The sequence below is a fragment of the Temnothorax nylanderi genome, unplaced genomic scaffold, assembly GCF_030848795.1.
Source record: "Temnothorax nylanderi isolate EJ_2023f unplaced genomic scaffold, tnyl_v1.0 TNYL_tig0250_pilon, whole genome shotgun sequence".
Lineage (NCBI taxonomy): Eukaryota > Metazoa > Arthropoda > Insecta > Hymenoptera > Formicidae > Temnothorax > Temnothorax nylanderi.
The window spans coordinates 111,443-127,363 of NW_027249312.1; the positions used below are offsets into that span (position 1 = coordinate 111,443).

Here is a 15,921-nt window from a genome sequence, read left to right on the forward strand (position 1 = left end):
ATAACCTAACCTAACCTAATTAATTTTGTTGCACCAATTATAAAGCGATTTGTAACAACTAGCCTCATATGTGAGATAAGTTGTTACAGTACTGGATTAAGTTGTAAAAGATACAGTTTTCAAAGTATAACATATTTGATAAAGAGAAATTACAACGTGTAACAACATGTGTTAAGTCACATTTACATTGTTGAGTGTGTAAAATTATAATATAGATATAATGTAACTGATACGTAATAAGAGACGTTAACGATGAAATCTTACATAAGTTTAAAATATCTGTCGCTGTTGCGCCGGGGTTATGTTACATTGACGGAGTTGGTCGAAATTATAAGTAGAAAACTGTGACAACCTACCCTGTTACAACTAGCCCCGACCTGCCATATTTAGATATTTTGATTCTAGCTTAAGCCAAAAAATGTTTTAAGACATTAACATAACTGAAAGTTATTACGTTTAAAGTAAAGATTTTAAAGAAGCAGTTAGAATTATGATATAATGACCAGATTTATAAATAATATAACATTTAATATATCACTGATTTATTTTATTTTCGGCTGTACAAAACTAAAAATATTTTCTATTTGTGAAAATACGCTACTCAGCCTAAAATAACTAATTGAAATATTATCGCAATGTTTTTGCGGAAATATTATATTTTTTATGCAATATTATCTTTTGTCACTTTTACAATAATTACTGTGTACCAACTTGCCCTATGTACCAACTAGCCCCTGTGTCCTCTATCCTTCGCAAGCTATATTTTCAAAAATTTACAGAGGCCATAATTTTCATGATAAGCATATAAAAATATAAGTCGTTGGATTCGTCTTTTCAAGCCCTATTAATTGGTGTTATTTTTGTAGAGGGTTTCTATTTTAAAAAATTAGTCCTTCTTCCCTCCTTGAAATCCAATACAAAAGGTTACGGTTTTATCGTGCGGAAAATTATCTTGAAGTAAAGCCATTGATGAGGAACCTTTTTTAATTTTTCGCCTAGCTTTGATAGTTTCGGAGATATCGGCCTGGACAGATTAAATCGAAACCCTGTATACAGTATAAAATATATAAAAATATTAAAAACAAGCATTGATAGTTGTTAAAATATCTTATAACGCATTGATATATTTATGACGCATCGATAGGCCTTCTATATACGCTCTCTCTCTTCCACGCACGCGTTTACATAATCTTCTCTCTGTCGCACTCACGTAGAATACACTTACCACCCTCTTATTAACATTAGATCGGCCTGGCTTTCCACATATATTACTTTGATAGTATCAGAAATATGTAAAAATTTCAGCCTTAACGAAACACATTAAATACCACCCCTAATAGTGCAACTTTATGATCGCCTTTCTTTAAGTTAAGACCGACCAGAACGGCAATATTTTTTATTGGCAATATTTTTTATGTACTTAAAAAGGTATAAAATTTTATGTGTTAAAATTTGAACCTTTACGCTGCATATTTCTTCCGGTTTAATTTTCTACAACTTCGAAAATTTAGGAGTGCGCTCCTGTCCGATGTTGGCCAACCAGATCCTCAATTTTTTCAGATAGGGGAGAAATGTCGTTTTACAGCCTTTCAGCTTTAACGAAATAGGTACCTCTTAGTAAATTTGATCACCAGCTCTTGGGCTACTGGTCACTGTCGGTAGTGTCGGCGACGAATGCGACACATCTAACGCGTATGCTCGATTGTAACTGGTGTGCATTCACGTGATTTGAATCACGTGATACAGAGGGTCTCGTCTTGCCCCCTCTTCCTCCATATGAGTTAATATCTAAAAAATTAATTCGTATTTATATTTTAAAATTGTTATTGGTTTTTAAAGGTAATAATAGCATTCGAAACTGGCTTTGTTCCACCAAATATTAATTTTACATCACCACGAACTGATATAGATGCCTTAAAAAATGGAACTGTTCGTGTCGTCAAAGAATCAATACCACTTAAAAACGGTTACATAGGTATCAATTCTTTTGGTTTCGGGGGATCTAATGTTCACGCGTTATTAAAGTGGAACATCAAACCAAAAGTTAACAATGGAACACCAAGTGATGGCTTGTCAAGACTTGTAATATTATCTGGGAGTACTAAAGAATCAGTGAAGTTGTTTTTAAACGACGTTAGTAGACATTCCGAAAGCAATCTCAACATTTATTTGAGTAATTAAACATTGTTGTACGTTTTATCTAAAAAAATGTTTGATCGTAGGTCGCTAATCGTTTGATAAATATAGAATATATTCGTTTACTACACGATGTCCATGCGGACAGTATAGATGGTCATCGATGGAGAGGATTCACTATACTGAATACCTTGGAACAAGATTCAATGAAGGAAATTCAATATTGTGAGAATGCGAAAAGACCTGTTTGGTTTATATTTTCTGCTTTAGGCTCGCAATGGCCAGGAATGGGTATGTATTTGATATTCCATACTTTATTTATAGTAGCATTTAAACAATGATATAAATTTTTAATTAAAATCAGGTCGAAACTTATTAAAATTTCGCGTCTTTGCAAATGCTATAAGAATGTGCGATGTCACTTTAAAACCATATGATATAAGTGTCACGGATATTTTGACGAAGACAGACGAAAAAGTGTGCGAAGACGCGTTGCATGCGTTTGTTGGCATTGTCGCTATTCAGGTAAAATATTATACTTCAAAGTCATAAAATAGTGTCATATATACTATGTTTATTGATAAAGCAATTAATTTAAATTCTTTCTATGTCGATTCATCGTATTAGAATTATCTTATATAAGTATCCGATTTTGACTTAAGTTTTTGCGACACTGAAGATGGTCCGATAAAGGTCCGAAACGTTTGTTATTATTATTTGAATTAATACAGAACTTTTAACACTAACACCTTGTTACGGCTCGACGCTCCTTTTCTTTGATTGATTTTTAATCTTATGAGCCTTTTGTTACATATTATATAAGTATATTTATTTTATCGCACTTTATTGCTTTATTAGAAATAAATTCTTCAAAGTAATTCAATTATAAAATTATTTGTATAAATTTGTAGATCGGTTTAGTAGATCTCCTAACATCATTAGGAATTATTCCGGATTATATGATTAGTCACTCTGCTAGTGAACTTGGTTGCGCGTATGCCGATGGATGTCTCACTACTGAACAAGCCATTTTATCAGCATATTTTATTGGTTTGGCGTGTGCTGAAGGAAAAATAATTCGTAGCTCTATGGCAACTGTCAGTCTTGATTACAAGTGCCTCAAAAACATGTGTCCAGTAGATATTGAAATAATATGCCGCAACAGCGAGAACTGTAACGTTGTGAGTGGGCCCACAGAATCCGTGCAAGAATTTATGAAAAAATTACAGGTAGAATTGAATAGCTCTCGTATCTCATAAGTGGATGGAAAACTTCGCTTAATAATCTTCAAAATATCGAATTCTTAAATTTAAGCTATAATTTGCCATACCTGCATATATTAAAGGAGCATGTTAAAAAAGTGTCAATTTTGGCCCCCAAGCGTAAAGTAAATAGACCTTGAAAAATCATTGTTTGGGTCCTTAAATAACAGGAAATAACAATCGTTTGTCTGAGAAGTGGTGGGAACATTGCTAGAATGGCTTAAATACAGTAAAAAATGACATTATCCACACACGTAATAATTAAAACCATATGATTCTAATTAGAATTATTGTGAGTACATTCTGCATGTAAAGATCGCGAACTACTTTAGCACTAACCAGGATGGTTCTACTACATGGAAGTACAGTCTACTTAGCATCTCTTAATTGACAGAGATCAGGACTCCACAGTTCGTCACTTCTATGGTATTTATAGTGACTCCAAACCCACTCTGTCGTATGTGTGTGTGTGTGTGTGTGTGTGTGTGTGAGTATTGCACGCGCACACACACACACACACACACACACACACACACGACAGAAAGGGTTTGGAGTCACTATAAATACCGTAGGAGTGACGAACTGTGGAGTCCTGATCTCTGTCAAGAGATGCTAAGTAGACTGTACTTCCATGTAGTGGAACCATCCTGGTTTTAGTGCTAAAGTAGTTCGCGATTTTTACATGCAGAATGTACTCACAATTCTGATTAGAATCATATGGCTTTAATTATTACTATTACATGTGTGGATAATGTCATTTTTTACTGTATTTAAGCCATTCTAGCAATATTCCCAGTCTTCTCGGACAAACGATTGTTATTTCCTGTCATTTGAGGACTCAAACAATGATTTTTCAAGGTCTATTTACTTTACGCTTGGGGACCAAAATCGACAGTTTTTTAACATGCTTCTTTGTACTTTTGTATTGTCAGATTAATAATATTCACGTGAAAGAGATACACTGCAACGTACCGTATCACAGTTCTCATCTCGAATCTGTGGAAATTCAACTTTTGCTTAATTTAAACAAAGTAATATCACGGCCAAAGAAACGGAGTCCAAAGTGGGTCAGCACTTCCATACCTCGCACCGAATGGTTCACCTCAGCGTCAAAATTGTCATCGGCGGACTATCATACACATAGTATATTAAGTACCGTTCTCTTTGAACAAACAACGCATCTAATTCCAAGTAACGCAGTTACCATCGAAATCGCGCCACACGCCGTTCTGCAGCACGTTCTAAAAGAATCTTTGCATCCAGAAGTGACGAACGTTGTATTGAGTCGACGCACTGAACAAAATATCGATGTAATTTTGCAAGAAATTGGAAGGCTCTATAACTGTGGCTTACAGCCGAAAATTGCTAATTTATACCCGCCAGTGGAATTTCCTGTTAGTCGAGGAACTCCTATGATTTCCCCATCGATCAGGTACAAGATATTATTTGAATTTCGCAATAAAGATGTTACCTACATAAGAAAAAAAATATATGCACTACCTATCGTTCAAAAGTTTGGAAGCATTACTTTCTTAAGAAAAACAATAGTGGTGTCATGAGAAACTTTACTGTGTGTTGTCACTATTGAACATAGTATTAGTTTCTAATCATTTTCCAAGGAAAAATTTTATGTAAAGAATTTTATATGCACTACTGTTGTTTTTCTTACGAAGGTAATGCTTCCAAACTTTTGAACAGTATATATAGTGTATATATTCATCCCTTTGCGGCATAGTGACATACCCATATGTCACCTTTCTCTACTTAGTTTTTTTTTTACGATTTTTACATATTTTTCAATAAACTAGTTAGAAGGTTCTTTGGGTAGCTGATTACGAGTATGTTGACAACAACAAAATTTAAAATTGTAGTCAAATATGGTAAAAAATAGAAAAATTTGTGTGATGTCCAATGTACTATAGGCAGGTCCGAATATTCCGAATAGAATTGCAAGTAAAATCTCGCTTTTAGCATTACCCAGAACTAACGACGAGGACGTAGCGAGTTTCTAGTCCCATCTTTTTTGTTTTTTATTTATTTATTTTTGGTTTTTTCTTACTTTTTTGTTTTTTACTTTTTATTTTTATTTTTTACTTTATTTTTTCACGTTTTTGTTTTTTTTTGTTTTTGGAGTGACAAAAGTGAAAAATGACGTCCGGAACAAAGTCGACACCACGTCGTTTCGTCGGCTCCCAATAACAAACAATGCTTGTCATGTAGCCGTATGGCTCATGACAAATGTGTGCGCACGTCTAATCGCGAGTTTACCTGCATTAATTGTTCTTCAGACATGAGTTTAGATGAAGATAATTGAAAGTTTAACAATTTTTGTTCTCATTATTTCCAATGATTATTTTACTTTGTATGATTTTCCAGTTATCTGGTTCAATACGCCGTGGTTTAAGCTAAAAATCAAAAAGAAAAACAGTCTCTGGTTCATCGCTTTTGCGCTTGGCGCCCTGGTAATCTCGCCCTGTTAGGCAACCGCTCCCCTCGCCCCGTTGGGCCACCGTATTATCGCCAAAACTCGCGCTTAAGGTAATACGCGGGTTCAAGAAATTTGTCAACTTACTTTAACCTCTCCTCTTTGCGCCTTTCGTTCCGCCGCACACGCTCTCTCTCTCTCTCTCTCTCTCTCTCTCTCTCTCTCTCTCTCTCTCTCTCTCTCTCTCTCTCTCTCTCTCTCTCTCTCTCTCTCTCTCTCTCTCTCTCTCTCTCTCTCTCTCTCTCTCTCTCTCTCTCTCTCTCTCTCTCTCTCTCTCTCTCTCTCTCTCTCTCTCTCTCCCTCTCTCCCTCTCTCCCTCTCTCCCTCTCTCTCTCTCTCTCTCTCTCTCTCTCTCTCTCTCTCTCTGAGTATCATTGCTTGTCTATTCTCTTTGCTCCTGCTTTAAGTGAATCTGTTTTCTGCCGTAAGCCGCCTTCGGGCCATTTTGTTGCAGGTATTAGCAGGTTTTTTGTTGCTTGTCACGTGCTATCATTATCTTTCTGGTGCTTGCTACCTAATTAGAAGCATTTATGTGGCAAATATTATCGCTTGTTCTAACCTAATTCTTGGCTGTTCCTGTGGAAGACGTTGATCTCAGCTGCGCATGCGCCTATCGTTGCCGATCTTCCCTATCTACATGCTATTTTCTGAACACGTGCTATCTAAGTGACTGCTGACTCTGCGATATTTCTTGTGATCTATATTCTATACGGAACACTCCGATCGCGGATCGATACTACAGAACTCTACTTTTAAGTGATTAAGCGATTGTAGATAACACATGCAGCGTACGTGTGTTAAGTGTACTAAACGGATTGCTGGTGAATCTGTTTCATGTGCTGAGTGTCATAGAGCATTTCATCCGGGTTGTGTCAAAGCTTACGTTTGAACTAAGTCTGCTAGTGCTTGTTGTAAATTACTAAATATGCCGGGTACTCCGAGAGAGGATCGCCGTGTACTTTCCTCAGATCATTGTGATATAGTATCTAACGTTGATGCCTCACTCGGCGGTGCACGTACGCATTCCACTACGCATGACACTATGCATGACACTATACATGACTCTACCAATGATCTTTTGCGTGGATTGATTGCGAAGTTTTCCGCTTTTATGGACGGTCAGCAACGTACTAACAAAGAACTAAGTGATAAACTTAATCACTTGAATCGTCTTGCTGACACTGTCGTTCAAAATAGTCAGCGCATAGCTAAATTGGAGCAAGATAATGCGATACTTATTCGTGAAATCCAAGACTTGAAATCTGCTCAGTCATTTCAGGGATCTCATAGTGGAAATGAGTTAATCATTTCAGGTTTACCATCGACGTTGTCTGTTGCTCCATCCGAGCTTGCCAAAAATGTACTAGAGGCATTGGACGTTCCGAACTTGTCATGCCATATTCTTGGCGTTAGAGCTGTTAAGAAAGCGCTGTCAGCGACTTCCACAATTGCTACATCTTCTAGCTCGATTATTGTCACCTTGGCCTCGAGTGCCGTTCGCGATATTGTTATTTCTAAAAAGCGGGCAAAAGGTGTACTCAAAAGGAAAGACGTATGCGGTGGCAACTCGGATCGTAACATTTACGTCAATGAGTTGTTATCCAAGAGCACTTATGACATATTACAACGGGCTAAGAGTATTGCTAAGGAGAAGTCGTATAAGTATGTCTGGGTAAGGAATGGCCAGATATGTGTTAAATATTCCGATGGTGAACCTGTTATCCATATCGATTCCGATACTGATCTTACCAAGCTTGTCTATCGTTCGGCATAATGCAACATGTAAATTTTCTTATCCGTATTGCTCAATAACGCTAATTTTCTTTGTGGACATATCGACTTACTTGCGCGTGGAATTGGATAACATCAGTTTTTGGTATAAGGCTTCTAGTGCTTTCTTCGTTTTTATAGTTTGAAGATTGCGACGCGCTCTAGTTCTTAGTTTTATATACACTGTTTAGTTTGCTTAGTATCACTTGCTTTTTATCATATTCTATTTTCATTATACTTATTAAGTTGCGTTAGTTCTTAATTTTATAGTGTATATATTATTGAAATTGGTTATATTTTATTGCGTCATACTCAACATCCTATCAATTGTTTGTATGCTGGATCATTTTTTGCTCGCCTTATGAGAGAGAGCATGCACATGCTTTGTAATTACAGTACTGTATTTCTATCATACTCACATTAACTTCTGTCTGTAATATTTCGCTTTTGTTTACATCATGTGTATCTTTGTATTATGCTTTGTAATTACAGTACTGTACTTCTATCAAACTCACATCGACTTCTGTCTTTAACATCTTGTAAGTGCTATATTGTTATAACTGCTATAGTATGTAATTACCATATTATTGTAACTGCTATATTACTTTTTTGCCCTTTAGCCTTGCTTGGGCATAATAAATCTCTCTCTCTCTCTCTCTCTCTCTCTCTCTCTCTCTCTCTCTCTCTCTCTCTCTCTCTCTCTCTCTCTCTCTCTCTCTCTCTCTCTCATCTTTCCTTTGTTCGACTAATACTGCACGGTCCAAACCAACATCACTGGAGAGCAAGACCTTCGTTTGCAAAGAGCCTTCAACAAGTGTGTCCGTTTCATTTTCAAAGCTAAATGGGATGAGCATATATCACCTTACTTAGATAGACGTTTGTACTTCGTGGGGAATTTGACCTTCTCTGTCTTACGGAGGAAAAAACCGCACGTTATATACAGTAACTTCGTGTTTAAGAGTGTTTCAGCCTTGCACGATACAAGGTCCCCGTGCAGCTCTCTTAGTCTTTCTCTGTGCCGCACGGAATTTTTTAAGAGTTCCTTCTGCTCCTTAGCCGCCGAACTGTGGAATGACATTCCTTCAGACATCCGCAATGCCTCATCTATTAGCGATTTCAGGAGTAAATTCCACAAGCACTTGCTTCTGCAGTCAAAATCGTAATCTTGGCATACCTGCGATATATCTCATGTACTCAATCTGATACAATATTCATAAGCTATGTAATCTATTACTTCTATTCTCTTATCTATTCTACTCTATTCTTTCTCATTGTTTCTTCTTATTGTGTTTCATTCATTGTTCATGCTCTTTGGAAACATGTGTAAATTTTTAGGTATAATGTCTTAACGCTTTAGGGGATGTGTCCCAGAGCGTATAATAAATGACGATTAATCAATCAATCAATCAATCTCTCTCTCCCCTCTCCCTTTCTCTCTCCCTCTCCCTCTCCCTCTCCCACCCCTCCCCCTCCCCCTCTCTCTCTCTCTCTCTCGTTCGTCGCACCCGTTGGTTCTACTTTTGTCGCACCGGAGGCTTAAGCCGGTTTTACAATACGTTGCAAACGATAGCAACTGCTAGTTGAAAAGTGTTATTTCCACATCGCGCTTGTCAATTGCGGTTGTCAAAAGAGAGTTAGCGAACGTTTAACTTTTTTGGCGACAATAACTGGCAATCGGCAATCAGAATTAACACTTTTCAACTAGCAGTTGCCATCGTTTGCGACGTATTGTAGAATCGGCTTTACACTTCTCATCTTTTTGATCACTTCGCACAGCTTTTCTTCGTTCTCGCAGCCTTTTTCTTCGTTGCAAAACGTACGCTTCGCGCTCTCTTTTTCTGCACGTCACTTCCTTTACGTTCGCTCAATCAACTCGCGCCTCCGCGCCACCTCTTCTCGTTCGATAAGGGGTCTAGCGTGGCCGGTCTCTAGTCCCCGCTAGAGCCAGCGTCGGTAACTCCGGCCGCTCGCTTATCAATTCCGATACATATTCCCCCCTTCGACGACAGCGTTGTCGAATTGCAGGGTTCCGGGTCGACCGGCAGTATGCAGACCTTAGCAATTGGTCGTTTGTACGTTGATGTAGCGGTTCTTAGAGTAACAACCTGGTCAGGTCGTCTGGACCCGGGTGTAGCTGCGTAACTCTAGCTAAGGGCTATTTTGCAGAGGGGTAGCGTTCGTCAATCATCAAAACTAGAGATTCTTCCTCAATCTCGTTGGAAGGATGATACCACTTCGAAACAGCCTGATAACGCTGAAGACACTCAGTGGACCACCTAGTCCAGAAGCCCTCCATCTTTTGTTTCAACAGCTGCCATCGTGATAGTCTGGATATCGAAACCGTCGATAAATCCGGCTCCGGAATAGTCGTAAGTGCTTCTCCAATTAGAAAATGTTCTGGTGTCAAGGCAGAATAGTCGCTGGCGTCATCGAATAATGGACAGAGCGGTCTCGAGTTTAACACGGCTTCAATTTGCACGATGATGGTAATCAGCTCTTCGTAGGTTAAGACAGTGTCCCCTAAGACTCTAATCAGATGGAATTTTGTGGACTTTACGGCTACCTCCCATTTTCCTCCGAAATGGGGGGCTGACGGTGGGTTAAAGTTCCATCTAGTACCGTCATTAGCTAGAAGTGTAGCGAGGTCACGCAACTCTTTAAATGAAGAGTCAAATCGTTGTCGCAGTGCTGCATCAGCGCCCACAAAATTAGTCCCGCAATCACTCTGGTTCGTAGCACATATGCCCCTTCTTCCTGTGAATCGTTTGTAGGCGGCGATGGAAGCTTCCGTTGTGTAATCCGTGACAACTTCAATGTGAACAGCAGACGTGACAAGACAAACGAAGATGGCTAAATAACCTTTATACGTGCAGGCAGCCCGACCTCTCCAAGTTTTCAGCGTGACGGGGCCTGCGTAGTCCAATCCAGAATTGAGAAACGGTCGAGCGGGAGTTACTCGAGGTGTCGGCAACTGGTCCATCAACTTCGCTCTCTCTGTGCGATATCTTGTGCAGCGTCCACATTTCAAGATGAAGAATCAAATGGGGGCTCTCCCCCCCCCCATGATCTTCTCCCCAGGATCTGCGGATTAACCCTAAGGTTACTTGGGTGCCTCCATGAAGAGTTCTTCGATGGGCGTCATCTACAAGAAGCGTGGTTAGTGATGATCTTCTGGGCAATATGATTAGGTGTTTGGCCTCAGTGTCTATTTGAGCATTGTGGAGTCGTCCTCCGACTCGAAGCAATCCATATCGATCTATGAATGGAGTGAGTCGTACGAGCGGGTTAGAACGTGGCAATAATTCCCCCCGTGAGAGAATCGAATTTTGTTGGAAAACCACATCTGTTGTACGATCCGCGCCCAGTAAAGACGACTCTCTTCGACCTCCATTGGCGTGAGTGGGTGGTTCAACGAAGATTGTGGTATCCGTTTCAAACATGAGACAAACCTACGACAAGTCGCAGTGACTCGTAATAGTTTCATGAGAGAGGAATACTTATCTAGCAACTCCCAATGTGATGGTCGTTAAGCGACTGCAACCATGGATTGTCCAGGTCTCTCTTTCAGATCAGCCTCTGGCGCGGGTTTCTGGTCGGTTTGAGGCCATGAAGTTTGTTGCGCAAACAGCTACCTTGGGCCCTTCCACCAGAGTTTGTGATGACGCAGTTGATTCGGCCTTAAGCCGCGCGATGCGCAATCCGCAGGATTTTCCTTTCCGGGCACAAAACGCCACAACCCTGTTGGTAGCGCTTCTTGTATAGCAGAAACTCGGTTTCGGACGAAATCCGTCCAGCGCGATGGAAGTGAAGTTATCCAAGTGAGAGGGCCACAGATAAATCTGTCAACAAATATACAGGAGCATTCGAGATCTCAAGCACCTTCGAGGAGTGTTCTACGAGACAAACCAAGAGTAGTGCGGCGGTGAGTTCAAGACGAGGGATGGTAAGTCGTTTAATTGGCGCGACTCTAGTCTTGGAACAAACTAGCTGAACCGAAAATTCTCCGTTTCTGGTGGGAGTCCGTAAGTAGACGGCAGCAGCCATCGCCAATTGGGAAGTTTCTGAGAAGCCGTGTATTTCGACTGAAGCTTCGCTTTGTGTGAACCCTAGCCATCTCGGAATGGAGAGCTGGTTGAGCTCTTGTAGTTGGTTTCGAAAGGTCGTCCACCGTTCCTGCATCTCCGGCGTAAGTGAATCGTACCATCCTATATTGAGCAGCCAGAGTTCTTGTAACATCATCTTCGCTCGAATCACCACTAGAGAGATCAGTCTCAGCGGATCGAACAGCCTAGCAATGTCGGAAGCTATTGATCGTTTAGTAATCTTGGGGGTAGTTGGTGGTTGAGTCGAAAAGCGGAAGGTGTCTGAGCCCGGCTACCAGACAAGTCCGAGTATCTTCTGCAATGTTGTTTCAATTTCCACCGTCGGAGTCGTTCCATTCGCGGTTGCTTGATCTAGAGGTAACACTTCCGGACAATTACTGCTCCACTTTTATAATGAAAATGTAGGATTTAATGGAGACTTTTCAGCCTTTTAGAGATGCGTTAAAATTATTTAATAAAGAAGTTTTTATGATTTATAAATCTAATTATTATTTAATTTCATAAAGGGACTAGCGAACAAAGCTCGTTCTTAGTGCTTATAATTATATATTACAAGCGACCAATATATACATTATGACGACGACGAGTCCCCTCGGTCTCGCCCGCCGAGAAGGAGCGCGCCGTCAATTTTACTAAATCGCAAAGTCTCGATCGCACTGTATGCTGGAATCGTCACAAGCTATTAATCCGGGATGGTAGCTCGACCAGATGTATTTCCAAAAGCTCGGTATGGGCGCCAGGTGCGATTACTCGCACCACCGTACGCGAAATCTAGACCAGCTAAGTTTCTCAGGTGTGAGTTCAATCGTTGATCGCTGTTCGATCTCGGAGAGGAGGAGAGGGAGCGCAGCGCAATTAGTACACCAATTAAACAAACAAAGTAAATAATATATCTATCAAATAGTAGGAAAATGAGTAGTACATTAGTCCCGCTTTCCGCCACAAATCTCGCGGGAGCGGAAAGAAAAACGTCGACTGACGAGTAATTAACGCGAAACGCCTACTAAGGCAAAATCCTGATTAACGCGAAACGTCTACTAGAATCATGATACGGATGGCAGTTCGCCTGTATGCGACCCTACTTCACTCGCAATAACCCCGCGAAGGTCATCTGCATTCCGCCCGATGCCCCGCGAAGTCCGCAATATTACACATAAAAGAAGCTCTGCACGCCACGACGCGATCACGTGAAGCCTCTCGGCTCCACGGTAATACGGTGTCCGGCCCGTGCGAAGAACCCCTCGCCAAAACGACTCTGTTACGCGAAGCGCGTTTCGCCGGTTCACAGTAATCTCGAGTCTACCGAAGTTACACCATAATTACACAATAATCCGAATCGCTTGCTGATCGTGATCTCCGGTACTGTATCCATACACGGAGATCACCGCTATTACGCCTTGACTCTATCTTATCCCGCGCGGAACGGGTCGCGCGCGTGACTCTACTTACGCGGAAACGCTAACCACGCGTTGAATCTACTAATCACGCGTTGAATCTACTAATCACGCGTTGAATCTAATAATCACGCGTTGAATCTAATCAGACGTATTCAACACGCGTTGACTGTCGGCGGTCGCGCACACGCGAGTTCCCGAGACGGGCAATTGCGTTTCCTTCTCTGGGCCGGACTCTCCCGTAGTATTTCTCTCGGTAGGTATTATTACACGGAATTTCACATTACTCGCGGCACAACGCGACTCCCGGGAGGGCCTCGGTTTCGAGACGATTTTACTTGGATGGTACCTGAGCGGTGGCCTTACAATTTTTCCGTGTTCTTCGGCAGTCCGCAATCGCAGGGGGGTGGCACCTCTCCGTATCACGGCTCACGCGACAGTGTCGCTCTTCTGGCCCGGCGGGACCACGCTGGGCCCGCGCGCTTGCGCGCCGGGTTGCTGGTTCTGTTCGCCGGTCAGCCTTGCTCGAGCGTGGCGCCTCTGTTGAGCGCCCTCCGCTCCAGTTTGCACCCCTGGGTTCTGCCTTGCCCGCCGGCGGTGGATTTAAAACTGTATTGAGTCCGGCTGGCCAGGCCGCGACTCGAGACCGGTCTTCGACGGCCAGGCTGGCCGGGCCATGGCTCGTCGACCGGTGACAGCATCTGCTGGGCGAGAGTGGTCTGGTCCCTGTACGGGGATCCCGTCGGGCGTGTCCCTTCCTGTGCTTTCCGTGCTCCGGCTGTAACGCGGCGCTATGGGCGCCCGCCCCGCGATGCGCCCTTCTATACCGGCTGTGGGCCCCAGCGTGACCCGCCCGTCGGCCCTCCATCCCATGGTGGAAGTATAGATTTCCACCATGCTCCATCCGTCGAGCCTCCACCTGTAAATCCCGCGATGCGACACCAGTCGTTACAAAGCTTCGTGGCCACCTGCTCAGCACCTCTTCCTACAACCTGTAAGTCTCGCAAAAGTAATTAGCCTAATTCCGAACGCAACCGCCTCGCCCCTCTCGGGCGGAACCGCCACCCTTGACGCTCCTTTCGGCCGAGCTACCATCCGGGCAGGAGACGTGACTTTGTCATGTCACAACATATATATATATTCCAATTTAAAACTGCGAGCTGATAAATGGTCGGACTGAAACACAGCTATCGTTGGAACATTAGAAACCCTTCCCTCCCCGGAATTAAATCGACGCGATTTAATTATCTAAAAACTGTAAAGAAATTATTGCGAAAAATATTACCTCAGCCAGGATTCGAACCTGGAACTTCCCTCATTCCGTGAAGGGTGTCATACTAATTCGACCACCGAGGCATGTGGTAATATTTATCGCAATAACCGGCTAATGAATGTAAGACGCAACATGTCGCCCGCGTAAATATAAACAATTAGTTTGTCAAGTTCGCATAATATAAATAATTTCATAAAGGGGCTAGCGAACAACTAATTGTTTATATTTACGTGGGCGACATGTTGTGTCTTACATACATTGTCTTATTCGTCTTCCTTTCCTGGGGGCAAAAACAAAAAGCGACATACAGCAAAACTTCCTTATGCAATTTTGTACCTGAAGGAACACTCTTTAAATGTGTACCATTAAATTCACTTGAAAATTTTAATTAATTGTTGAAAATTGCTTTTAAAAAAATTGTGTCGCGTTTGCCCCGGTCTCCCATATTTCAAATATTTAAGAAAATATTATCTAGGTGATAAAAAAGAACATTTTTATAAATATTTTTAAAAGATTCTTAAAATATTCTTAAAACCATGTTACCACGAAAGGTTTTTAAATTATTTGAAAATATTCCTAAAACCATTTTAAAATGTTTCTTGCAATATTTTTATAGAAATATTCAGAAATATTTTTTGAAAACATTTTGTGCTGTATGCCCCCCCCCCTTCAAACCATACAACTTTTATCTGAAACATGTTTCCGCATCTCCTATAATTTTCGAGATATTTGCCTGGGGCATTAAAATGGGACACCCTGTTATCTAATCTATTATTATTTATATATGTATATAAATAATATATATTTATATATGTATGTATGTATGTATACAGGGTGCACAAAAAGTATGAAAACCCCTAAATATTTCGGAAACTACGCATTTTAGAAAAAATGTTTTAGTCAAAAGTTGTAGAGTTTAAAAAGATCTACTTACTGACTATATCAGTTTGATCTTAGGTGGCGACGTTAAGGTGAAGTCAGGGTCACTTTGAATTTTTTAAATTAGATTCCTATTTTTTATTGCATATTCTTGTAGCTCTTGTCGAATTGTTTTTAAAACACTATAATAAAGCTTTCTTTCGTTAAGAATTTTCTGAGATATTTTAAATTTTATCATGATATTTTTACTATACTAGACACGAGATTAGACATCACAGACGCGCGCTATGCGTGCGCTATTTAGCTTTATTATACTGTTGCGCTGCGTTCCGCAATCTCACAGACACTCGCGTTCGCGCCGCGCACTCCCGGACTCGCGTAAAAAAAGGAACACTCTCTCTTAAAAAGAATCTCAGGTTTATTCGGAAAATACAGAGGAGGATAGGAGAACAGGTCCGAACGGTTCGGAAGCTCCAGAACGAATCTCCAGGGAGATGTTTATAACAAACAATATGGGCGCGTTCAGCAGACACAACTGTTGAGTTCGTCTTATCAATACTCTGCGTTGATTGGTTGGTTCTAAAAGTAAGAGCCAATCTCGTTCGACTGCTACTGAGCG

General features: G+C 41.0%; 1 protein-coding gene across 2 annotated transcripts in view; it reads left to right on the forward strand.

Moving 5' to 3' along the window:
• LOC139779912 (fatty acid synthase-like) overlaps positions 1-15,921 on the forward strand; it is a 65,172-nt gene that overhangs the window by 27,563 nt on the left and 21,688 nt on the right. Inside the window, exons 6-10 of one of the 2 annotated variants that reach the window (XM_071718407.1) lie at positions 1,840-2,133; positions 2,223-2,427; positions 2,501-2,661; positions 3,048-3,365; positions 4,331-4,830. In XM_071718407.1, coding sequence (XP_071574508.1) covers positions 1,840-2,133; positions 2,223-2,427; positions 2,501-2,661; positions 3,048-3,365; positions 4,331-4,830 — 1,478 coding nt within the window. The remainder of the gene's footprint in view (positions 1-1,839; positions 2,134-2,222; positions 2,428-2,500; positions 2,662-3,047; positions 3,366-4,330; positions 4,831-15,921) is intronic. The other variant, XM_071718409.1, reaches the window with a different exon arrangement.